The sequence below is a fragment of the Maniola hyperantus genome, chromosome 12 (genome assembly GCF_902806685.2).
Source record: "Maniola hyperantus chromosome 12, iAphHyp1.2, whole genome shotgun sequence".
Lineage (NCBI taxonomy): Eukaryota > Metazoa > Arthropoda > Insecta > Lepidoptera > Nymphalidae > Maniola > Maniola hyperantus.
Genome location: NC_048547.1, coordinates 9,600,735 through 9,627,328, shown reverse-complemented (window position 1 = coordinate 9,627,328; position 26,594 = coordinate 9,600,735). Strand labels below are relative to the sequence as shown.

Genomic DNA, 26,594 nt, shown 5'->3' with positions numbered 1-26,594 from the left:
TACTTATTACCTACTCTCAGTACCGTTAGACAATAATGAATTAGTTATATATAACTAGCGACCCGCCCCGGCTTCGCATGGGTTTGCGTAGGTACTAATGTGGTGTCATTGAGGTGTTGCCTCGGAAACTCTCAAATGAGAGGATTTTTTCCGACCTAATTCACATTAGTTCAATTTATCTAGCGATCTCTAATTTTTTGAGAATTAAACTATAGCTATAAACCTTCCTCTTGAGTCACTCTATCTGTTGGTGAAAACCACATTAAAATCCGTTGCGTAGTTTAAAAGATCTACGCGTTCATCCATACATATATACATACATACAGACGCGGGAAGCGACTTTATTTTATACTATGTAGAGATTGATTTGTAATTGCAAAGATTGTTTATTGCATTCAAAAATATAGATACTTAAGTACAAGCGCACTCTTTGGTACTAATAAGTTACATTTACATAGTTAAAACCTGACAGTTATAGTTTGCGTCTGCGTATAACCAACATTTGAATTAGTATTCATTCAATAGGTATAATTGTAGTACCTTATTAGTTATTAGGTTCACTCTATCAACTCGTGATACACGGAATGTGAATAACATGAGCTGGTAAAGTGTTATCATTTATGAACATGCGTAAATGGCACGTGTGGCAAGTATTTATGTCAGTATGTGATTTGTTCTCAGTATTTGATTGTTTGCATTCGTCAGTGGGGCAGACTGATCGCGAAGGAGAAAGCGGACAACTCTAAGATAAGCGTACAACATAAAGTTTAAGATTTATAATATTCCCAAAGCTGCTTATACGGACTAAAGTCAGACTACTAATTCAGTCGTAAAAAACTATAGACGTACAAAGCCGTGCTCTTTCTGCATCAGACTTCAGCTTAATTTCCTTGACGAGGCAAAAAAACTGGCCAATTGCGAGTCAGATTCGCTCACCTTGGGTTCCGTACTAACATATTATTATTATAAATAATTTGTAGTTATTTGTTATACCGTCACAAGAACAAATTCCTTTTGCTTGTTTAGGAAACTAAGTTTGACTTTGTAAAGACTTTTTGTTTTATAAAAAAACTTGCTACAGCGTACAAGCGGATAGACGAAGTCCTTCCTATTTTAACATTTTGGTACAGAATACTAAAAACGGCTCAACTTGAGGTGAGTTAAATATGTCGGAGAACAGGAGGATGGCCGATAATTATTATTCACCTTTAGCCGACATCAGAAGGTAGTAATTAATAAGTAGGTACTTTAATCCATGTTCTTTACAAATAGTTCTCAGTAACGTATCGCACATGGAAACCATCAACGTAACACAACCAGATCACCCTAACCTAACCCTACCTATGGTCGCCTCCAACCACCCCTCACAGCGACCCCTCACCTCACTCTAAACTAGCTAACCTAAGCTAAACACTACATCGTGTGATTAGGGCGCAATTGCTATTGCAACCTCTCAATCAAGTCACGACCTACTCCGTTATCTAATCATCTCAAGGTAATCAATCACAACTTCATGAACGCTCTTAAAAGGATCATTGCATCGACTCTCTTACGATCTAAACCAGATCTTATAATTGACTTCTCATTACTAATTCAGAATATCGCAATAGCTCTACCTTCTCCACTCTGTGCACATCTGCATACAGAACACCATAGCATCGTGCGCCACACGCGCCACGACTACTATATCCACCCAAATAAGCGATCACAACAGAAACCAGGTAGAATGTAAGCTATTCGATCTCATGGGCAACTCATTGTCTAATCCATTTCAACATTACACGAGAGTCATCAATGATTCTTTACCAACCGGGTTATACGATTCTAAAGCGGGTACCTACTATCAAAGTTAACTTCAAGTTACTATCACACTAAACTATCACTTCAAACTAATCATTATCTCAACTGCCGGTATATCTCCAATTACACTCTAAATCACTAGCGTCTGCAGAAATAACCTTAACGGATGTCCTTATAATAATCTATCCACTGAGCCAAACGTTAACTCACGAATTACTCTAATATTCACCAATAATTAGTATTCCATATTCGTCAAACAACTACGCGAACATTATTAATAGTGCTTTGCAGACAAAGTCACCGGATGGCACTAGATGTTACGATTTAACACAATGTACATTAGCATCGAACAATTACTGTTCTAACTATATCACAATCACCGAATTAAATATCACGATTAAGAAACTACCTACCTATCTCAAAGAATAATAATTAGCTAAGCTATAATCTGATACTTAATTAATTTAACGCGAGAGAAAATTGTGAACGACAACAAAATTCGTGCGTGTCAAAGTACAACTCTGACAACTAAAATAAAGATGGCTACCTTCCGTAGAGTAAAGCTCATACGTTTCTTTTCACGGTGTCTACAGACAGTAAGAACTCTTTCAATATCGACCCTCCAATACGGCCATTCTGACATGCGACCGTCCTCGGGCGCTAGTATGTATCAAGCACAAACATTTTATAAACGTCAGAACATCCGCTCGTTCATCCTGACAATCAGCACAAGCACACAAACCACATATTCTAAAGCATGCATATCACAACCATTACAAATAAAACAAGCATGACACAACCAAAGCATAGCCCAACGTTATCCATAGTAGCAACTTCTAAAACACACTGCACCATTTGCCATAATAGACTCACCGCTCATAATTATGTCTCATAAAACCCGAACTCCAGCAGTACCCCGCTACTGATCCTATCACCTGTTCCAAATACCCACCACACTATACACCAAGCTAACTCCCCTCAGCTGAAACGGCCACGCCGCCGTCCATCCATTATCGGAACAGCCACCTCGCCGTTTATCATCTAAATGGCCACCTCGCCTTTTAGACAACTCCCTTTTTTTCAAAACAGCCACCTCGCCGTTTATCATCTAAATGGCCACCTCGCCTTTTAGATAACCCCCTTTTTTTCAAAACAGCCACCTCGCCGTTTATCATCTAAATGGCCACCTCGCCTTTTAGACAACCCCCTTTTTTTTCAAAACAGCCACCTCGCCGTTTATCATCTAAATGGCCACCTCGCCGTTTAGACAACCCATTTTTATAAATCAAATATTCTTTAACGTCGCAATAGCACTTTTCCAAAAGCAATTCACTAAGCTCTTCCTTATTCTACACATCCAAACTCATCCTTTTGAGGTCAATTGGCAGCTTATTGTTCATTTTTTTTTTACAGCCATAGCGCAAACGCTTTTAATGCATGTACCACTGTGACATTCTGAAATGCATAGCTCGTGCGTGCATCCAACCGACCCACTCATCCTTACCTCATAATCTCGTTGGAAATATTTTTGCCATTTCCTAATAAATACGCCCATATCCTCTATGCTCATACATCACAGTGGAAGGACCCCCACGCATACACAAATTCGTCCAATTCAGCACACACACCTAATGTGCACCCTCAAATTAGAGTTCTTGTCGCAAATTATTCCCAAAAACTTTAAATCATCAACCCTCTCCATCGTCGCATGATCATGAACTGCATCATTTTAGTTTTATTTAAGCGCACTTCCAAGTCATTATTACTAATTCAATTAATTATCCTCCAAAGCGCCGTTCAATTCCCATTCCTACGTTCCTTCAACATTATTCTATCATCTGCAAACAATACACAACGAACAATGGTCGCTATCGTAATGTCACCAATACAAGTTACAAAAAGAAAACAAATATTCCGGCGAATTTAAAAACCTCCTCCGTTTTTGAAGTCAGTTCAAACGGAAGGATTCTAATACACCACACATACCATACACTCTGAGGTACCCCCCGCTTATCACATTCCAGTGGAGATTCGTACACCCTTTGGTATTATTTTTCATTCTAGCAATCCCAGCGCACATTTTCAGTCCATTCAAATACGACTCTATCCATTCATAAGCTCTTCTTGCAACACCATATCCATCTAATTTATCCAATAATATTTTATGATTCACAAAGTCAAAACCCTTAGTCACATCCAGAAAAATAATAGCAATAGGTACCCTGTCATTCAGGCTATCATTATCTATTTCACTTAAACAGAAACAATCCTCGACAGTGGAGCTGTCATTGCAAAAACCAAATCGTTCATCCACGAGCACACCATTGGCATTGAATTTTTTTTGAGACGTTTCACCATTACCTTTCCAATCATTCCCGCTAATATTGGCACCAATGTTATAGGACGGTGCCACATCAATCGCCTTTTTTTTGAACACGGGCTACAGGAATGGTAACTATAGAAATTTTTAAGTTGCTAGGGAAAACCCCTTATTCAAACGACTGATTCACTATGTCTGCAAATACACTGCATTGGCGAATAGCGCACTCCTCTACAGAGCCAGTCCTCATCTCATCTTAGCCCAGCTTCAGTGTCACTCCGTGACTCTATTATACCAAAAATCCCTTCAGTCAACCATACCGTTTTATTATTACAATTATCCATTTTCACCTTCTTAGAGGGTAAACACAGCACATAGAAAAGTTATACAACATCATGAAAGGAATCAAATGCCTCGCCGACGCTTTCCGAATATTCGAAAATGTAAGGGACAAGATAAATTTCATGAATAAAATTATTTCGTATTATCCCCGTTGTAGTCTCTCCCACATTAAGACCATGCAGACCTATATCGCACTTTTTTTTTTCAACCCTTACTGCCAATGCCCAAGTAGCATCATGATCTGAGAGTGCTAGATAGTCAATCTCAGCAGCTGAAAACATCAGACCACTAGCTATTAAATTAGATGACAACCGTGCAGTAAGGAAACCAAGTAGTTTGGAACCCTCGTAGCCTTAGCTCCAAGCTTACGCAATTCACCATCACCACCATACCACATAACTCCTACAACTGACAGTCAAAATTGTAAATTAACTAAACTTAACTATGTTGAATAAATGATTCGAGTTTGAGTTTAACTCCATTAAATCACGGCCACTTTCACCACTCCTTAGCGCATCCCTACACAAAATAATCCTTTTTTCTTTCTCTTTTTATTCAAAACACACAAAAGTAAATCAAGCTTTTCAAGAAAGACCACGTGTGGGTATTAAAATTGAAAACATGTCTTGCACAAATAAATAAAAAAAAAAAATCTTGTAACTTTTTTTTTTTTTTTAAACAAAGCTAGTGTTGCAATGATTTTCGAAAATGTGGGCATAAATCGTGTATCCCACTTCTGATGTCGGAGAACAGGAGGATGGCCGATAATTATTATTCACCTTTAGCCGACATCAGAAGGTAGTAATTAATAAGTAGGTACTTTAATCCATGTTCTTTACAAATAGTTCTCAGTAACGTATCGCACATGGAAACCATCAACGTAACACAACCAGATCACCCTAACCTAACCCTACCTATGGTCGCCTCCAACCACCCCTCACAGCGACCCCTCACCTCACTCTAAACTAGCTAACCTAAGCTAAACACTACATCGTGTGATTAGGGCGCAATTGCTATTGCAACCTCTCAATCAAGTCACGACCTACTCCGTTATCTAATCATCTCAAGGTAATCAATCACAACTTCATGAACGCTCTTAAAAGGATCATTGCATCGACTCTCTTACGATCTAAACCAGATCTTATAATTGACTTCTCATTACTAATTCAGAATATCGCAATAGCTCTACCTTCTCCACTCTGTGCACATCTGCATACAGAACACCATAGCATCGTGCGCCACACGCGCCACGACTACTATATCCACCCAAATAAGCGATCACAACAGAAACCAGGTAGAATGTAAGCTATTCGATCTCATGGGCAACTCATTGTCTAATCCATTTCAACATTACACGAGAGTCATCAATGATTCTTTACCAACCGGGTTATACGATTCTAAAGCGGGTACCTACTATCAAAGTTAACTTCAAGTTACTATCACACTAAACTATCACTTCAAACTAATCATTATCTCAACTGCCGGTATATCTCCAATTACACTCTAAATCACTAGCGTCTGCAGAAATAACCTTAACGGATGTCCTTATAATAATCTATCCACTGAGCCAAACGTTAACTCACGAATTACTCTAATATTCACCAATAATTAGTATTCCATATTCGTCAAACAACTACGCGAACATTATTAATAGTGCTTTGCAGACAAAGTCACCGGATGGCACTAGATGTTACGATTTAACACAATGTACATTAGCATCGAACAATTACTGTTCTAACTATATCACAATCACCGAATTAAATATCACGATTAAGAAACTACCTACCTATCTCAAAGAATAATAATTAGCTAAGCTATAATCTGATACTTAATTAATTTAACGCGAGAGAAAATTGTGAACGACAACAAAATTCGTGCGTGTCAAAGTACAACTCTGACAACTAAAATAAAGATGGCTACCTTCCGTAGAGTAAAGCTCATACGTTTCTTTTCACGGTGTCTACAGACAGTAAGAACTCTTTCAATATCGACCCTCCAATAAATATATAAGACATAAGGCCTCTGAATCCGATACGATAGCTATCGACTGGAAAACAGAGGGCCTATCCTTTCACTAGTCTGCCAATCCGCATTTGGTCAGCCCTGGTAGATTGTAGCTAAACCTACCTACCTATAGTACGTGACAGGTCGAGATGGCAATCGGGGTATGAGACGGGGGGATGCCCCCCACGTCATCCGCACTATCCCGCATCAGGTAAGCGCGGGTGCTGTGCGGGTGTCTGGGTCGTTGCCACCCTGACAATTCTGTTGACCGGGTTGAATTCTGACCACAGATCGACATAGCAATCTATGACCACAGATCGACATAGCAATCTATGTCGATCTGTCGCGAACACGCGAAATTGTACCTAGTAAGCCAGCGATGCATTGGTGTTAATGATTACGATGATGATCCTCTGAACAGTACAGAAAACACGGTTTTATCTGTAGTTAATTACATTACATTATAAGGCAAGCGGCTAATGACAAGTATTTACTCACAGCAAAGCGTGAATAGAAATAACATGCTAGGTATTTTTGGGTCGTTATCGGGCATGACTCAAAAATCTGCTAAACAGATGTGGGATTGATGAGTTAGCCGTTAACTATTATGGAATGGATTTTTTGCGTTTTTTTAAATATCAAAAAATATATCCCCATATCGCAGTTAAGAGGGAATTCTGCAGAACAAATGACTTCTGAAGAATGAATGATGAAGCGGAAAAATATGGAAGCAGAAGGTGGTGCAGGATTAGGTATTGTGTAGACGCGTATCACAGATCATGGAAGGTGATATTTTGAACAAGAAGGTATGAACCAGAATATGAGCTAATGTAGTTATTAAGTAATTACATAATATATACCTTTTCAATTCCACTTTTCAAGTGATTCAGCTTAGCGGAAACACTCTGTTCATACTTCACAACACAACACCCTCCTACACAATAAATACTTCCTAATCAATCATTCTTGGCAATGCCGTTTTCTCAACATTCAATCTGTTTATAGTCACCTAGGCAAAAAGTTAGTGAATAATGAGAATGAGTATTGTTTGATCGTCAATGATAACAAGCTAAATAGAAAACATTCAGGGAATCAGTACACCACTTAACAGCAACACTTGGGAGCAGAAATTTCAATTACTTAGTACCATTTTGTTTACACCCAGCGAGCATACTCGGAGTTCGGACATGGTCAATTGAAGCTTGCTAAGAAAACAATACAATTGTTTTGATGAAGACAAACGCAGTAGTGAAACGCAAAGTCAAAATTGCAAGTCGACGACGCAGACATCATAATTTAAAAAAATACTGTACCCGATAATTACAAATGAATTCTCGACTTGTCTTTTAAGAAGTAGAGATTAAAGTATCTACCTAGGTATTTATTTGCAGAACTCATGGTCTTCAAATCTTTAGGTCCCGAATTTAACCATTAATTTGAAGAAAATACAAAAGCTTTCTTTAATTGTTTAAGGTTAGAGCAGTGTTTCCCAAACATTGTTCTGCCATGGCCCGGTAATTTTCACATTGCCCCTTCGTGACCCACTTCGTGAACACTTCCCAAGCTGGTTCCATTTGGTACGCCGCCGCGGCGAACTTCGTACCGCCTAACAGTCGATTCTTTTTCAGGATTTTTTTTAAATTTTTCTCTCCGTAAGAACCATCCCCGTACCGTAGTTCAAGGAATGTTATGAAAAAAAGTTAGCGAAATCGGTTCAGCTGTGTGAGATTTGCGATCAGCAACACATTCAGCGATTCATTTTTATAGAAAGAGATAATATTATCGATATTTGGTAATATTTTTAAAACAATGCGGGAATGTTGCGACCCGGGATTTTATTTTGATGGCCCGGTACTGGGTCGCGAAACGCTGGGTTAGAGTTAGAATTAAGTAAGAAAATAATAGTTTTTGAATCATCCCGGTTCATTCGGAGCGTTATGTTAATAGGTAGCCTTTGCTTCGAAACAACTAAAATTGTTGCCCAGCCTCACTAAGTATAAAGATATACAGGTGGTATAAGTCGGTCAAATATTATGATATCTATAGGTAACCGTGAACAAGGCGCGAAAGTAAACGGCTCTTTCGACCTTGTCGTTTTACTTCACGTTCTACTCACTTTCTTATACTTTTTTTGGTGATAAACTGATAACTGATAATATTCAATTCATGTAAGTAGGTATTTATCTACTCATAATTACATAAACCTCACATCAATAAAATAGATTAGGCATTGTCGATTGTACTCTAGAGTCCATCATACAAATAATTTGTACATCATCAAACAAATCCCTCATCAAATCATACAAATATGTAGAGTATTTTTGCGTCCAAATGTAAGATAGCTACATAGGTACATTACATAGGTTTAGGTAGCGATCATGTTTACAATGTTTACATGTCGGGCTTTAGATAAAATATGTATATAAACAAATGTGGACCCAGCCTTAGGTTGCAGATGCAATGGGTACAAGGGATATTTAAATACTGTCATGGATGTAGTGGTGGTCGCCTGGTGCACCATCTATCTCTAGTGTCACTAGACTAGTATGCGCATATCGTATGTACCTTCTTACTGAATATGTATCACGAAAAAGATTGCCCAAGTAGTCTTAAAGGCTTCTGGACCGTGTCAAAACTTACGTAAGCGCATTCTTGCTCACAACAAGGAAATATTTAAGTACACATTTTAATGCAGTTTTCTATGCGGTGATTAAAAACATGATACCTACCTATTCATACATTTTGATTTCAATATAACTTTATTCTATTCGTATTTTGCTACCGAGATATTTGCATGTGCACAAGGAAAATATGGTTATTAAATTATACCTACCTAATTTCATTTGCTGCAGTCCAGTTAGTTACTTAAGGGGTGGCTGATCGTTATAGCTTAAACAACTTCATGATTACGTACTGGTAATGAGAAACGTACGATACAGACACAGTCAATATAGTCAATATAAATTGAGATGGTCAACGATCATTATATCGCGAACGCGTACAATGGACCTAGTCAATAGATGCGCAAGACAACCAAGCGCCTGTCTTCTTCAGATTTCTTTTTTTGACAACAGAAATGTAAGCGACGTTTATTTATTTTATTGCTTTCGAGATTTATTCGACTTATTGGATCATATTCTCTACATGTTCTCCATAATGTTCTCAAAGGTGTGTGAAGTCTACCAATCCGCACATGGCCAGCGTGGTAGACTATGGCCAAACCCTTCTCACTCTGAGAGGAGACCAGTGCTCTGCAGTGAGCCGGCGATGGGTTGATCATGATTCTCTACATAGAAGGAATTTGTTTGTTTCTTATTGGTTACAAGTCACGACTTCGTCCGCATGGGTTTAGATTTTTTTAAATCCCGAGGGAACTCTTTAATTTTTCGGGACAAAAGTAGCCTATGTCCGTACTCGGGAAGGAAGCTATTCTGTACCAAACGTCAAAATCGGTTAAACTGATGGGTCATGAAAATCTAGCTGACAGACAGACACAATTTCGCATTTATAATATTAGTATAGATATGGATTTCAGTTACAATTGTTAAAATAATTAACTTTTTAATCATAGATTAATTATTATGTTTTTAATCTAGCAAGTAACTAACAAGCAAAGATAATGACATTATATTATAGGCTTTTCAAAGATTTAGGTATATTATGAGACTTGTCGGAAGAACTATAAAACTCAGATATCAACAACTTTTTGTTTATTATGTAATAAAAAATCTTCACAATGGATTCCGGGTGTTTGTGTTCACGGTTTTTGATAGTAGGTACTTTCTTTGAAAGTGAAAGTGCAAGTTTGACGTGATCGTATATCTTACCTAATAGTTAGCTTCTGAATAACTACATCATTGATGCGGTTTGTTACATTACCAGAGGCCGTAATGGTAACATTTTGACTCTCGAGTCTTGATGCTTGTTTGAAATCAGTCTTTAAAAAGAAAGAAATCAATTCGAGTACTTATCTAAAAATTTATAGAATCTCTTAATCGAGTAGGTATTTATGATATGTAATTAGTAATTACAAATCGATAAACCTGTACTTATCATCATGATCAACCCATCGCCGGCTCACTACAGAGCACGGGTCTCCTCTCAGAGTGAGAAGGGTTGAGAAGGGTACCCTGTACGTAACTAAACAAAATTACATTACATTATTATTACATGATCCTAAGTGAAGCTTTTCAAATAGCAATGATCAGGCCTATTCTGGTTAGTTCCCCAGATCACCTTTATGGTAAACGCGTTTTAAAATGACACTACTATCATGGTCGAACATTGATGGAATGTTCATTGTGTTCAAAGTCAGCATACGGGTATGTAATCTAATAAATAAGTAAGCCCATTCAACTTATTAACGGTACCCTGTCGCTACTCTGTACGGCTTCAATGACACTGGTCTTGTGTCACTCACATATTATTATAATACAATTTTATTGATAGTACAGAAAAACATCGCTTTGTCGATTGGAAGCCTAGATGCTTATTTACGGTTTTATATTCATTCCGTTTATAATGATATTATTTTATTATTAGAAAAATAACATCGAATCTGCTACAATTAATTGCATTAAGGGGCATGTGGTCTAGTTGTAACAATGCATGTTTGAATCGTTGCGATTATTAAGCCACGTTGACCTAAGTCGGTAACTGGATGGGTGACTGCACTTCCGTCATCCGAGTTCTATCCGCCATCCGTGAGCATACCAGCGATTATCTACGACATAATATGTCCTCACATACAAAACAAAAAGGAACGTATTTTCACGGACTCGGATCGAATGAGTGCGTAACCAGAGTGAATAACCAGCACTTCGTTTTAAGATGTGATGTGTGGCACAGTTTGCTAAATAAACGTCTATTCTTTCTTTCTTAACCGCCGTAACACCTGATAATAAGAACTACTGCAAGAAAACTGAAATCTCCGACCTTACCTTCGAGATCCTTCCGCACCGCATACGACTCGAGGAAATCACCGCATTGTTATCCTAAGAGCACTCCTACAGTTATGTGGTCACAACCCTCAGTAATGAGAACTACGACTACAAAGAATGAGAAGAGAAATAATCAATTAGCAACAAGCTCTTCCGAAGCGATCTAGCTAACGTATTTAATTGACTAGGAAATAAATTTTACTTGTAAATTGGAACCAACAAGACGTTACATGATGAGAAAGTTGTATTTTTCCGCACGTTACTTACTGTACAATCATGAGACACTTCGCACATACTTACGAGTATACATATATGCAGATATTCATATTAAGTATGTGAAAGCTACTAATTTCCTTCATAGAACGACTCTTTTACCTGCGGTTTACCTACGATTTATTTAAAAAGCCTGTTACATTCTGTAGGGTAAACACGAACTTTTGGTATCTGAATGTGTGAAGGTGAAGGTGTTTCGTATAATATTAGTTAGGATATTTAGCCAACAAAAGCAAAACAGTATCAAGAATTGATTAAATACTGAGTAAAAGTTGATTAACTAGGTTTATATGTATACTCCAATGATCGAAAATAATATTAGTACATATTAGTATTATTATTATTACTGTATCTATTAACACCTACGGAAAATTGTTGACCTCAACATTTAAAAAGAACCAGTTCTCTGTGTCGCCCACAGGTCTAACTATTTGTGACCAATTTATATAGTGGCATGATTCATATTAAGTAACTATAGCTTATGACCACGACTTCGTCCGCGTGTCATGTACAGATCCTATTCCTCAAAGTTAAATAATTAGAAACCGTTTTCGTTTAATTAATCGATTCCAGGCACGCACCTCTAATTTTTCGTAGTTATGTGCGTTTTAAGCAATAACAGATTACCGGTAAATGAAATAAAAATTCATTTATAAAAACTATGTCGGTTTAAAATTTGGTGTCGGGAACCCTGAAGTAAGTTTAATAAACCCGTGTCTCAGAGTCCCCGCTCCTCCTTCTCAGTCTCAAACATAGAATAAGTGTTAACAAGCAAACCATAAATTAACGGTGAAGGAAAAACATCGTGAGGAAACCTAAATGGCATGTGAAGTCTGCCGCCATTTTGGCCAGAATGGTGGACTATGACCAAACTCTTCTCAATGAGAGGAGACTCGTTCTTAGTAGTGAGCCGACGATGGGTCGATTGATTGATGGTATGTATTTCAGTTATATATTAAAACTCTCTTATACCTAATCAGAAAACGGAATTTGTTTTGTCTACGGGTCGCAGATTCTAAATTCTAATCGGGAATTAATTGCATCTTCTCCATTCTTATATATTTATAATGGTTATCTACCTAGATACAGTTTCAGGGGAAAGTGGAATATCCCTAAAATTCTTCTAAAGTTATTGTTAAATCGAATAACGTTTGGGTCTGGTTGGGTGCATAAGCATAATTTGGTACAGCTGCTTTTACGTAGGCAGCTGGTTGGCTCCGCGCGCACCTGCCGAGGCAATGTGACGTCGGACGGAAGATACAATCGCAGATGCTGAGGTTGCTTTTCAATCTAAAATCCACATTATAATATAGTCTGTAAAATACATTATAACAAACTATGTACCATGATTTAAAGTGGTACAAAAACTGTTTTCCTAAATAAGTATTTTTGTTTCATAATAATTATTAGGAACTCCTTACGAAGCTCACTTCAGTTTTTTTCTGGCGCAAATATACACTTTTTAAAAACAAAAAATTAAATGACTTCTGGTATTTTTTGGGAAGACGGACAAGAGTTTTGAGTGTTAATTAAACATACTATTAATTAGTTTGCGTATTAAAAAAACAATTAAGCACACCGAGACTATTAATTAAAAAAATATCACAATTCACAAGGTAATTTGCGCCGTCTCATGGAATGATAAGTGGTTCACTGAATTTCGTTGTAGCCATTAACCACCATCGACCCTGAGCTCCAGGAAGGTCATTTGGTTACCACTGAGAATATGGTTACAAAAATGTAAGATATTGTTTTGACAGGCCGTCAAGTGAAGAGACGCGATGTAGATGATGCTGTACACATCTCGACTGAACAAGATTTTATATTTCACATCATAGATTATAAATCATCCGTACCCTTATATAAATGCGAAAGTGTGTTTGTTTGTTGGTTTGTCCTTCAATCACGTCGCAACGGATTGACGTGATTTTTTGCATGGGTATAGATAAAGACCTGGAGAGTGACATTGACATAGGCTACTTTTTATCCCGGAAAATCAAAGAGTTCCCACGGGATTTTTAAAAAATCTAATTCCACGCGTACGAAGTCGCGGGCATCGGCTAGTAGATTATAAACATGAAAAAGCTTTCTGCAAGATACTCGTAGATGCTGCGTTTACTGAGACAGTCGACCAAAAACGAAATCGCGTAACAAATTTTGAGAAATACTTAGCTTTTTGTAACTGCAATCCGAGTGAACTTTTGTATCGGTAAGTACATTTTATAGTTGACGAAACGTGGGTACACAATTATACATCTAGGTATTATCTGACTCAACAGTCAAAGCAGTGCACTTGTACTGCAGAACGTGCCTTAAAAAACTGAAACACAAACCATGAAAACTGGTAAAGTGATGGCAAGAGTCTTCCGGGACAGCCAATAAGTCATTTACATCGATTTGTGGAGAAATGCAAGGCGTAAGCCGGAGGTTACTAGTTACGCTGTATTGTTAGACAGGTTCAATGAAGAGTTGGTGAAGAAACAACTGCATCTAGCAAAGAAAAAATCTCTATTCATCACATCAAAAGTCGAATTTCGATTTAAGATACGAATTATTGCCACAATCACCGTATTCACCAGATTTAGTCCCCTATGACTTCTTTCTCTTCCGGGTTTGAAGGGTTGAAGAGGTTGACTCTACGTATTAATGGTTTGTTCATAGGTAGGTACAATGCCTTAAATGCATTAATTTACCGATCGTGTTGCAAAATTGGCGTTGTCGTCAAGAGTTAAGTAGGTACATATTGGTACTTCAAACAATAGGTTTGTTTCAAATAATTAATTTTCAATAAAGCTGAATAAACGCAAGAATTCATCGAGCGTCCACAATAGGTCGGCCCATCAAGCGTAGAAACAATATACCATTATAAAACAGTGGCTGAAACGCGTGCAATAACAACCAAGTGTAACTAAAGATAGCATTATTTAATAAATAGGTAGGTATTTTACCTACTTTACGAAGTGTACTAAGTATTAATTTCATGAGAACTTTTCTACAATTATAGATTTTAAAAATCTACGTGGATTGATTTCATCGTAGGAAATAGAAACTCTTTGATTTTCTGTGTAAAGTAATGTAAAAATCACCGGCCAAGTGCGAGTCAGGCTCGCGCAATGAGGGTTCCGTACTACAGTCGTATATTTTCGACCTTTTCCACGATAATTCAAAAACTATGATGCATAAAAATAAATAAAAATCTGTTTTAGAATGTACAGGTGAACACCTTTCATATGATACCCCACTTGATATAGTTTTCTCACTTCGAAAGTTGAAAATACTAATTATTAGTTCATGACCACAATTTAATTTTTTTTGTGTGATCTAACCCTAAATTCACGTTTTTCAGATTTTTCCCCAAATGTCAGCTATTAGATCTACCTACCTGCCAAATTTCATGATTCTAGGTCAACGGGAAGTACCCTGTAGGTTTCTTGACAGACAGACGGACAGACAGACAGACATACAACAAAGTGATCCTATAAGGGTTCCGTTTTTCCTTCAACAACAATCCATGTTAGTAACTAAGTACTAACTGCAGAGAAAAAAGTTGATTTCCTCTTATTGCAATAAAGGCAATTAGTGTTCTTCCTGTGTAGACAATAGAGTGAAACACAGAGCCGGCATGAGCAACGGACCAGTAATAATCGTGAATGACGATTGACGATGGCGCGGCGGCGGCGGCGCCGCAGTAGCCAAGTGAACTAACGAAAGCAAAAATAATTGAGTCATAGATGACATGGATGACATGAGCTTTTTAAATACATATAAAATTTGAGTTACTCACCACCGATACCAGTTGAATGATCCAATTAAATAATACAATAAAAAAAGGGTTAACCTAACCCTACACTGCGCGTGGCCCGCCACGCGCAGTGTAGGGTTCCGTAGTCACAACTTAGCCATGATAATGATATCCTTTAAAATTGATTACTGCTGTGAATTTTTTCACGTTCCTATATAAACTACCATTAGGCTGATAAAGGCCCCCCGTTTATCAGCATAGCATGCTTTAGCATCATATATTTAGGGACGACGACGACACCTGACTCTAATAAAAATTAGCACTTTAAAAACATCATATTTTACAAACGGAACTAGAAATCAAAAAATGATGTTCCCACACCCACAGTATTTTTAAAAGACCTATTTAACGATACCCCACACTATGGGGTAGACGAGAAAAAAAATCATCCCCCACTTTACATGTAGGGAAGCTACCCTAAAAAAATAATTATCATAATTTTATTTCACCACTTTGTCGGTCATTCAAAAATCTTATTTTTGAATGACGCGAAAATATCTCAGCCAATCGTAACGGGCGTCCGTCCGCTATTGGTTTAATGCATAATCGTTTCTGATTTATCGTGCAAAATGTCGAAAAAAATACGACTGTAGTACGGAACCCTCGGTGCGCGAGCCTGACTCGCACTTGCCCGGTTTTATTGGTGTACATTCGGTTTTAGTCGACGTAAGGTTGCAGTTTTCTGCACAAACAAATTTTGTCGATGCGACGTATACAAGTGGTAGTAGGTACTGTATTTACTTGCTATAATTTTTGATGAGTCAAACTGCGATTATGAAAATGTCGCCGTCAAATGAGTAGAAATTGCTTTAAAAGGCCTTTTGTGTACGAGTTTATTAAGTTCAGAGTGAACCCCAGCCGTGGGTGAGAAACCACTGAGAACTAAGAATGCTGATTGATGATTTCCGTCCATTGTGTCCTCAAAACGCTCGTAGAATTGGTCGGAATAACTATACCTATTAGGCTACTAGTCATTATCTTTTTACGTAGTTTATTTTTAGGCATTATTTTACTTACTAAACATTTAGTAGGTATTAGTAACCGCCCTCGTCTGCCTATCGTTAAAATGCCAGCGTGGTGGACTATGGCCAAACCGTTCTAATTCTTAGAGGAGATCCGTTCTTAGTAGTGAGCCGGCGATGCGTTAATGATGATGATAAACCGTCCTCGACTTGACTCCCGTGGCGAAAAAGTCGGCGTTATTATACTTTGTCTACACTCTAAATAGCTCTATATTATAAAGGGGATCAATCACTGTGCATTTCAACTTTCTTGGTCCAACGATTTGGGCTGGGCGATGGTGAGTCGGCCAGTGAGTGAGTCAGGACATTACGTTTTATATTTAGATTTACTTCATAATATTAAGAATATGGTGGCATGACTAATGTCTTAATCGAAGAAGCGGACCAAGTCGCGGGTTTCAGCTAATTTGTACATAGACAAATAAATTAATTTACAGAAGAAATTAAAACATAGAACTACATAGAGTTTGTTTAACCGACTGTGGTTTTTGTGGCACTGAATGTAGCAAAAACAATGTCATGTACTTTCTATAAATTAAATAATAAAATAAACACAGCATGCTACGGCGGTCTTATCGCTGCCGATTTCTCTCAGACAACCTTTAGGACGTTGGAGAGGAGACAGCGCAAACGAAATGTTGTAGTAAAGAACTAGACTAGAGTAGATACTAGTAGATTTTAATCGATTATGATGATCGTACGATAAAAGAATAAGAAGTGTTCGTTCCGAGTAATTGGATAAATTATTGTGACCGCGCCTCGCTGCATTCCGTGAATGTCATCACCGATTGGCAGGGTCATAATAACTCAGTCATAATAGTTAATCAGTTAGTTACCAAAATTCGTAATCAACAGTTTTGTTATCCTTAGAGATGACGCTCACGACTTCTGTACCAAATAGATAATGTCCTTTAAAAATCCCATTCCCATGGGAACTCTTTGATTTTCCGGGACAAAAATACTTAGTCTGTCCATTCCTAGGATGCAAGCTATCCCTATACGAAATTTTGTCAAAATTGCTTAAATGAATGCGATGTGAAAAGAAACAGATTTCGCGAAGTATGGATGTTCCGGCTATAATCGTAAAGCACACACGGCAATTAATAAGGTATACTTAAGGTTCGTACGCACCTGAGCGGCGCGGCGCGGCGCTTCAGCGAGCTGCACGTCGCGGCACAGAGCGTCAAAATATCATTTCTACCATTTTGTATGGCGCATATCGCACTAGAGCGGCGCTGCACAGCGCTTCACCGCGCGTTGCCGCGCGGCACGGCTGGAGAGAATATTTTGAAGCGCAGCGAAGCGACGCGCAGTGCAGTGACGCTAGTGCGACATACCCAGCGGCGCGGCACGGCGCTTCGCGCTCGTACGCGAACGGGTATAAAAGTGACGCGCAAGTGACGCGAGGTGCCGCGTACTGAAGTTGTAGTGCGGTAGGCACCGTCGAGCGGCCTGAGGTGACGCGTTCTGCAGTCGGACTGAAGCGCCGCGCCGCGCCGCTCAGGTGCGTACGAACCTTTATTATGAACTTTATCTGTCTGCATAACTTACGATAACATTGCTGTCCATAGAAATCAATGGACGGTCGTGCACACACAGCGCAGATTTATTATAATATCTGGCTATAATACTAGTATTGCTTTATTATGTTACTAGTGATACCCGCGACTTCGTCGGCATGGGTTTAGGTTTTGAAGAAACCCGTGGGAACTCTATCGATTTTCCGGAATATGTCACGGTCTATGTACGTCAAAATGGATTGAATGGTTGGGACATGAAAAGCCAGCAGACAGACAGACCGACAAATATTCGCATTTATAATATTAGTATGGAAGTACGGATATTATCTGCCCCGTTTATGACAACCTTAAGGGTGGTTTCAGATTAGCGTATTTTTTTGCGCGTATACGGTCGTTTCAGCATACGCGCTTACACGCGCGCTACATTACGCGCTTCAAAAAACCGGACTCGCGTATACGGGCATATTTCGGCGTGTTCGCTCGAACCGGTGGTGTTGTCTCTCGCAGCTCGCACTTATACGAGCTTAGAAGCGCGTCAACGCTCGTACGAGTTGAGCGTGTGGCAAAAGGCGCGCCTATACGCACCTACATGCGCTTCCAAAAACGAGCTCATACGCGCGTATAAAACGCTAGTCTGAAACCGCTCTAAGGCCGAGTGCGCATTTCTGGCAATGCTGTAATGGCTAAACATATATGATATATAATCACAATGAAAAAGGCCTTGGTCGGTCCACCGCACATTGGCTTAATGGAGGTCACTTACATTCTATTTTAAAAGTCAATTGTTTTTGATTGATAAGCGAGCAACACACGGCAATTGGTTATAAAAGCTTACGTAGTGCAAAATTCAAAGTTATTTATTGATTTTCAATTAAGTAAAACCTAATCAATGTAATAAGTTTTACTAAATACTAGTACATACAGTCATATGCAGATTGTTCAGTACAACATGGCAAATACATAATTTAGTTCTAACTTTGTCGTAGAACACCTTTGCTAATTATATATATTTACGTTTACTTTTAATATTTTATTTGTAAGTAATTCTAAATGTACTCTTTTTTCAGTTTTGATGTACCTATTAGGAGTGCATTTTGAATATCAAATAACCATCCTGCCCACTTTTACTCTCTTTTTCTCTTTATTGTAAATGTTTTTGGTACAAATAAAAAATAAATAAATAAATAAAGTAGTTATTCACAAAGAAGTACTTTATTGTGTAATTTGTTTCGCTATCTTTATTACATACTTAGTTCTGTTGACAAATGGTCAAAAGTTCTGGAGTCGGGCATAGGCTACTTTTTATCTCGGAAAATTAAAGAGTTCCCACGGGATTAAAAAAACTTAATCCACGCGGAGGAAGTCGCAGGTATCATCGTGCAATAATCTATGATATATCAACCTATCACACAAGTTTGTATGTGTGTGTATGTTTGTTACTCTTTCACACCAAAACTACTGGACGGATTTGACTGAAATTTGGAATGTAATACATAGACTCTGGATACATAGGCTACTTTTTTATCGGGATCGGGAAACTCTGATTTTCCGGGGAAAATCAGAGTTTTCACGGGATTCAGAAAACCTAAAACCACGCGGAGGAAGCCGCGGGCATCAGCTAGTAACTTACTTAGCTGCGTAATTTAGTCAATAGGCTGATTTCGCGAACGAACGCTCAGAACGGCAGGAAATCGGGTGCCGCTTTCCGCCGTTGGACTTGGTTGGACCGCGCACTGGCCACTTTTACTTTCGCTCCCGTCCATTCACCTGATCTCAAAGAATGCTCTACATTGGCGCCGATTCTGTTGTCTTTATTAAACTAAACTAAACTAAACTAAAACTAAACTGAATTTAGAGTAAAAATAAAAATTTATGACAATCAGGAAGCGTATAATTTTACCAATTCTGAATAAATAATTTGAGTTTGAGTATCTGAATCTTTTTCTTTTTAATATTGCTTAAAAAGGACGGAACATGAATTTTACATTTACGCGCACTCTACAAATTTAAACAATAGGCTCTCGACTGGCAGCTGATGGGCTTATTACACCTTCCTGAAATAGGACATCCTAGGTACAATGTAGGAAAGTGTAGCATTTACGAAGTTAGGATCCTAGAAAGTATGCTAGCTAGGAAGAAATTAAGGTTACTTTCTTCCTGGTACTAACGTACTTAATCATTCAGCATTCTCGGTAGGAAAGGATTAAGGAAGGTGTAGTAGCATTAAGTCGCCGGATTGGTTCAGTCACCACGCGTCTGCGCTGCGACTGCGTGTGCATGTGTTAACTTATTTTATTTCCTTTAGGTAAATTATAATTTACTAGCTGATGCCCGCGACTTCATCCGCGTGGAATTAGGTTTTTTAAAAATCCCGCAGGAATTCTTCGATTTTCTGGGATAAAAAGTAGCCTATGTTACTCTCCAGGTTTTATTATCTATACCCATGCAAAAAATCACGTCAATCCGTTGCACCATTGCGACGTGATTGAAGGACAAACCAACAAACAAACACACTTTTACATTTATAATAAGGGTACTGATTTAGGTATGACTGTATTTATTTTGTACTTAAATATGAATTACCTAATATAACTATAAAACTAGGTATTTAGATATTACAATAATGAAAAATTAGGGAGTTGTTGTTAATAATAACAGGATTAACTAATGATTAAACACAATAGGCAATTAATTAGTTAAGTAATAAACAAAAACAGACAGAATATTTATATCTTGTACTTTTGCAATAATTAGAAATTACCTAGAATATTTTCTCTACTTTTCATTTGCATTTAAAAAGGTATAATTAGTTATGCTCTGTTGTTTAAAATGTCATCATGCTATAATGCTTGCAATTTCACTGTGGTTTTAATTAGCCCATTGTGAAGCCACAAATACAAATGAATCCAACTCAGGTGGGCAGCATTTGGGAGCTTCGAGACATCTTCTTGTAGAAAATCATCATCAAGACTGTGATACGTGAAGTTCCTTTAAGAAGCCTATGTCTAGCGGTAGATATGTTAAAGATTATATTATCATTGCGACTGCAGTTTAATTCCAATGGCAGACACTGATTCTATTCATGCTCCACTTAAGGTGGAGCGTCGAGTCGAGTGTCTTTTTAAATTATCGATTAAACTAAAAAAGACGTGAAATGATTGTGACGTCACATACCATTATTTCATAGACGCAAGCACACTAAGCGCCCATTTTAAGTTGTCAAATACCAAATTGCATAGTAGGTACATTAATCCGCCACTCTGTCACGGCGTGACACGCTCACACGGCGACAGTGAGACAGAGGCCTCAGGTCGAAAGTCCACTATAACATACATATTCAATAGACCAATAGATGCAGTGCAGTGATAATTTTGTCATGTCATCTACCAATAACCTAATTGGTCATGTTTCTCACTGGTTTTTATGCGGCAGTGTGCTAGAAAGCCATACACATGTAGCCACATCCTCGCTGGTACAGTGTTAAGCAGCCATAGCTGAAGCTTCCAATCAGGTCAGACCCTGAGCCAATTTTGAAATTATAAAGACTCGGAATTGAATCTATAATCTCTTACACCACTGCGCCAAGAGGAAATTATGAAAACAGTATGCAGTTAGGCCCAGGGTGTCATATCAACATTAACAACTATATTTTTCTCCTGATTATTTATTTATGTTAAAGCCCACATCTGAATGAAAAGTTAATGCAATATGGTTTTAGTTACTTTATAAGTAAGTAAAAATAAATAATATTAAGTATTTATTATAAGTATTGATAATATACTTACAGTTTTATCACATTGCTCAATGCTCTCATTGAAGCCACGTTTTACAGCAAATATTGATTTATTATCCGCTAAGGAAACATTCCATTAACAAAGAATGATAGGACATGTACATTCTGTTACATACATATTACAATATAAGCAGTGTTTCTTTTATGAGTTAGCTCAAATTATATGACTGCAAGTTTTCTTTGTAAGTTATGTATATAAGTGATTTTATGTGTGTTATTGTATATGTTGTCATGTATTTGCATTTTGGTAGTATATTTCTGAGAAGATTATAAATAGTAAATACTAGATTTGCTTAGTAGGTAAGTGAACTCCTGTGGCCTTGCAGTCAAAGGTGATCAACGTGTGATACCCAGAGAGACTAGATTTGTTTGTGTTCTTATAATTAGTGGTCAAAAGCAAAACACCTACTGCTAATATCTAGTTCAAGCTCTAGGGAAGGTTTTCCCAAATAAGTGACCATGACCAATGCATATTTCTTGACATTTACAACCTCTGTTGCTGTAGCATGAAGTGCAAACATTGCATGATAGTCATTATTGTTGATGTTAATTTTATTTATAATTTAGTCCAATAAACAGTACCTATACATTCTCATTAAAAACTTAGGAACGTGATTAATCTGAAGGAATAAATAGTATAGGAAAGACTGATAATATGGTAACAATTTATTAGTCATTAGTCATCACCCAGTGATATTAGAATAGGTACTCACCTAAAATCCAAGCTAAGATTTCTTTGATGGGTAGGCGGCTTGCTCTTGATATCACTGCGGCTTCCGTGTATAGGAACATCTTCCAACATGCTCACACACTAAATTACTCACAACACACAATACCCATAACAAAACTCCATAAAAAAATCAAAGAGTAAATAACAACATGGCGTCGACAGTGTACGTAAATGATTGTTTGACTTTATAGGTACCAATCACCAATACACATCAAATACACGGCGAAATTTGCTTCCAATGCACATAACTATTCTCGGGGGGTCATCTAAACTATTCTACACTGATCAAAATGCACAAGCAGTACAAGATCGTTTTAAATCGTTGAAAGTTAATAGTACCTACAATACGATTAGCAAGACACAGCTCATAATAAAAACAAATTAATTTAATTAAAAACTCATAACTGTAAATCGCAAACGTAATCAAACTAAGAAAATATTTCTTGTTTTGGATTAGGTATAAAAAATCACACAAATAAAAATATTAACGCCTTGAACACTTGATTTTATTTTTTGAACAAAAAAATTGATTTTTGACATGAGCCTCGTTTATGACAGTTATGTGACAGATATACAGATTAATATGATTCGCAGACTAAATTCCAAAAAAAGAATTTACAGACATCACGAGTCTGCAGGCCGTCAAGGCTATCTTGGCGCGTGGCGAAAATCGGAACTAACGTTGCCGTCCTCAGTGTCCCCCTTTGTTCTTGTTTGAATCATGAATATTAGGGTTATTATCTCTATGGTTATTGCACTCACAGTGGGTTTGATCTTGTTTTACCCGTAGTCCGGTCAACCGGACTATGGATAAAAGAAATTATCCATGGTAGTTAATCGGACTATGGAAATAAAAAAAAAACCGGACGAGTCAGACCACAGAGTACTTTTTACATATGGAAGTCAGACTGGGCGCACTGAGGGTTCCGTAATAGTCGTATTTTTTTGACATTTTGCACAATTCAAAAACTATGATTCATAAAAATCTGTTTTATAAGAATGCACAGGTGAAGACCTTTCATATGATACAACACTTGATATAGTTATCTTACTTCGAAAATTGAAAATACTAATTATTAGTTCATGACCACATTTTTTTTTTGTGTGATGTAAGCACAAATTCACGTTTTTCAGATTTTTCCCCGAATGTCTGCCACAAGACCTACCTACCTGCCAAATGATTCTAGGTCAACGGGAAGTACCCTGTAGGTTTCTTGACAGACAGACAGACAGACAACAAAGTGATCCTATAAGGGTTCCGTTTTTCCTTTTCAGGTACGGAACCCTAAAAAGGTATTACCTTAAAGAGTTACATATTTTTATTAAATAAACTTAAAAGCAAGCAATCAATATAATATTCAGATTTCAGTTTCATAATAATTGTTATTAAGTCACAGTACAGTAGTGAAAATAAGCTTATGATAAGCCAGCTCTACTTTAAATATCTACAGCTTCATACTTTTGCAACTTCTTGAGATTGTCTTGATGGTTGTCGTTTATGTAAATTCGGTTTTCTTAGCCTGTGGTAGTTAGGCATAACTTTGCTGAGAAAATCAAGTTGCAAAAGTTGTGACGGTTGCTTCTCCAAGGCTTCCCTGTTGTGGTGTTCAGAACCCCAGATCACTGTGTTGTCTTGTAATGACTGAGGAACTGTTAACCGACATGCTGCACCTGAAAAATACAATTAATTGTAAGGGTAATAATATCATGTTCATGTAAATTCAGCCTACTTCATTGTTATTCTTTTTTTTAGAGCTTTTAGACACACCCTCTACTCTACACTCCTCACTCAAATTCCTGGTTGTCATATTATATTTAAAATGATGATTTTCTTGACTTGACATAATCTCACTCAGGTGTTCATATTTATTGTTTTTCACCACAACTAACATTTCAATTTTATTTTTTTATACATTTGGTAATATTATCTGAATTGATTTTCATGGAACTTTGCACATTAATTTAGTTTCCATGGAAATAAAATAAAATGTAAAATGGTTCCAACACTTCAATTTGATGCAGTAGTGGTGTGGTGCTGTCCACTAGTGCTGTAGTGGTCATCCAGCTTGCCTGATAGAGATTGCAAAATTGTCAAAGCAATAAGGCCACCAATAATTGTACTTTTATTGTTATTGTTTTACTTTTCTTTCTTTTTATTTATAATGCTGTACACTGTACAGTAAAGTAGGTATATTTCATTCATTTCATACTCACCTAAATGGTGAGGGTGGAAGATCCACAGATTGTGAATTATTATTTATTTTTCAAGGTTATAGGGCATCAGACATGCTGCAGTTTAACTTGGGTTTTATTTAATTTTATGTAATATTATTATCCTATTTACTGTTCAAATTTAAATAACCTGCGGAATATAAAGATTAATTACCAATTACACATCCGCTACCAACTTTCACATCAACACCAACATACGATTTGCATTCAAAAACATTATTTTCACCAACATGCCCAAATGGTGATTCTAATTTGCAGCCAACTTCAAATACATTGTGTGCCCCAATAAACAGTGGTTTTGGAGGGTTCTCTTGCTTATCACTTTTCCTGAAAAAAATAAATTAATATAGAATAATTAAGTAAAGATAATAACCAGGTTGAAACAGGCATTATTATTTTCCTACAAATGCTCTGATATCAGAGTGTAGTACATTGAATGTGTTTTAGAACATTTGTGTGGTGATGGTGCATAGGTATTGCTTGCTTTTCTTGCATGTTTAGCGGTTGGAATGCTGGCAGGGCATATTGTATATCATGCATTGAACAGATTTCTCTGTTCTGGCAGATTATAGTTAATTAATCTTGATGTTCCTTGTAACAGATAAATACTCTCATTTCAATCATATCTTTACATAATATTCTGTTTGTGTATCATTTATCATTATAACATTAAATAGTACTCTTTTCATCTATAATACAATATACTAGCTGATGCCCGCGACTTCGTCCGCGTGGATTTAAGGTTTTTAAAAATCCTGTGGGAACTATTTGATTTTCCGGGATAAAAAGTAAGTCCTTCCCTGGGATGCAAGCTATCGCTGTACCAAATTTCGTCAAAATCGGTTGAACGGATGGGCCGTGAAAGGCTAGCAGACAGACAGACAGATGGACAGACAGACGTACACACTTTCGCATTTATAATATTATAATATGGATTAACAAAAGATTTTAAAAGCTAATTATAAGTTAACTTACTTATGTATTATTGTGGAGTATTCTTCAATAATACAGTACTCAGCTATAATAATAGGGCCTCCTTCGGCAATGATGGTTACTCTCGGATGAATGACTGTGCCACCACCTATGGTGATATCACCCTCTAGTGTACAGTCTTCGCACACTGTTGCACCAGGTAGTATTTTAATACTGCAATTAATAATGAAATGAGATGAAATAGGCACCTAATAGATGTAATTCATACGATGAAAGGGATGAAAGAAAGCTTACTTTTGTGACATGATTAATGTGGAATCAAAAATGTTAGTAACTCTCTCTGTAGAATAATATAGGTAATGAGTATATGGTCAAGTTGTATTTTTATGAGTTCTTTTTACTTCTTGTCTCGAATTGTAAATCATGAATCTTTCTCTATTTTTATTTACGATACAACCACTACAATGCACTACAATTTCAACTTGTACTTTTTTTTCAGGTCGGTGTTTTTTTTAAAAAGTACTCTGTTTTTTTTTGCATTTTTTTTTTTGGCAAATTCTATATTCTATGGTCGAATGAGGTTGAATTCTTGGATTTTTATGGTTTTGTAACTGGTTATACTCTGGCTCTGGATTCTAGCCTTTTTGAGCCTAATTTTGAATTTTATTGACAAAAACAAAGAATCAATAGCAAGGCTACTTCTAATAGTCCTTGTTCTGCGCGGCCTTTGTTCTCTAACAGCGCCCCCCTGTCAATGTCATTCAAGTGCCAAGAGAGCCTTGTCTTGGCTGCCAGTGCCGGTATGACAAATGACCGGAAGGATCAAACGAGCTAGAAGCCAGAGCCGTAAAACCAGCTGGGCGATTGTCTAAAACCTGCTTCA

The 26,594-nt window shown here is 37.3% G+C and overlaps 2 protein-coding genes across 2 annotated transcripts in view; both read right to left on the bottom strand.

Annotated features, from left to right (window-relative positions):
- fwd (phosphatidylinositol 4-kinase beta fwd) overlaps nucleotides 1-23,734 on the bottom strand; it is a 42,187-nt gene extending 18,453 nt beyond the window's left edge. Inside the window, exon 1 of the mRNA XM_034974010.2 lies at nucleotides 22,530-23,734. Coding sequence (XP_034829901.1) covers nucleotides 22,530-22,618 — 89 coding nt within the window. The 5' untranslated portion in view covers nucleotides 22,619-23,734. The remainder of the gene's footprint in view (nucleotides 1-22,529) is intronic.
- A 149-nt stretch (nucleotides 23,735-23,883) lies between these two features.
- On the bottom strand, nucleotides 23,884-26,255 carry DCTN6-p27 (dynactin subunit 6). Its single transcript, XM_034974015.2, has 4 exons — nucleotides 26,006-26,255; nucleotides 25,754-25,924; nucleotides 24,933-25,105; nucleotides 23,884-24,217 (listed from the first exon to the last, which is right to left on the bottom strand). The coding sequence occupies exons 1-4, from the start codon at nucleotides 26,014-26,016 to the stop codon at nucleotides 24,000-24,002; spliced, it is 573 nt and encodes a 190-aa protein (XP_034829906.1). The 5' UTR covers nucleotides 26,017-26,255; the 3' UTR covers nucleotides 23,884-23,999.
- Nucleotides 26,256-26,594: the final 339 nt, after the last annotated feature.

What these genes read in the sequence shown, in the direction of transcription:
- DCTN6-p27 (XM_034974015.2), bottom strand. An exon ending in TACTCCACAATAATACATAA is followed by an intron (nt 25,106 to 25,753) that starts GTAAGTTAACTT and finishes TATTTTTTTCAG; the next exon opens with GAAAAGTGATAAGCAAGAGA. An exon ending in TGGTAGCGGATGTGTAATTG is followed by an intron (nt 24,218 to 24,932) that starts GTAATTAATCTT and finishes TGTATTTTTCAG; the next exon opens with GTGCAGCATGTCGGTTAACA.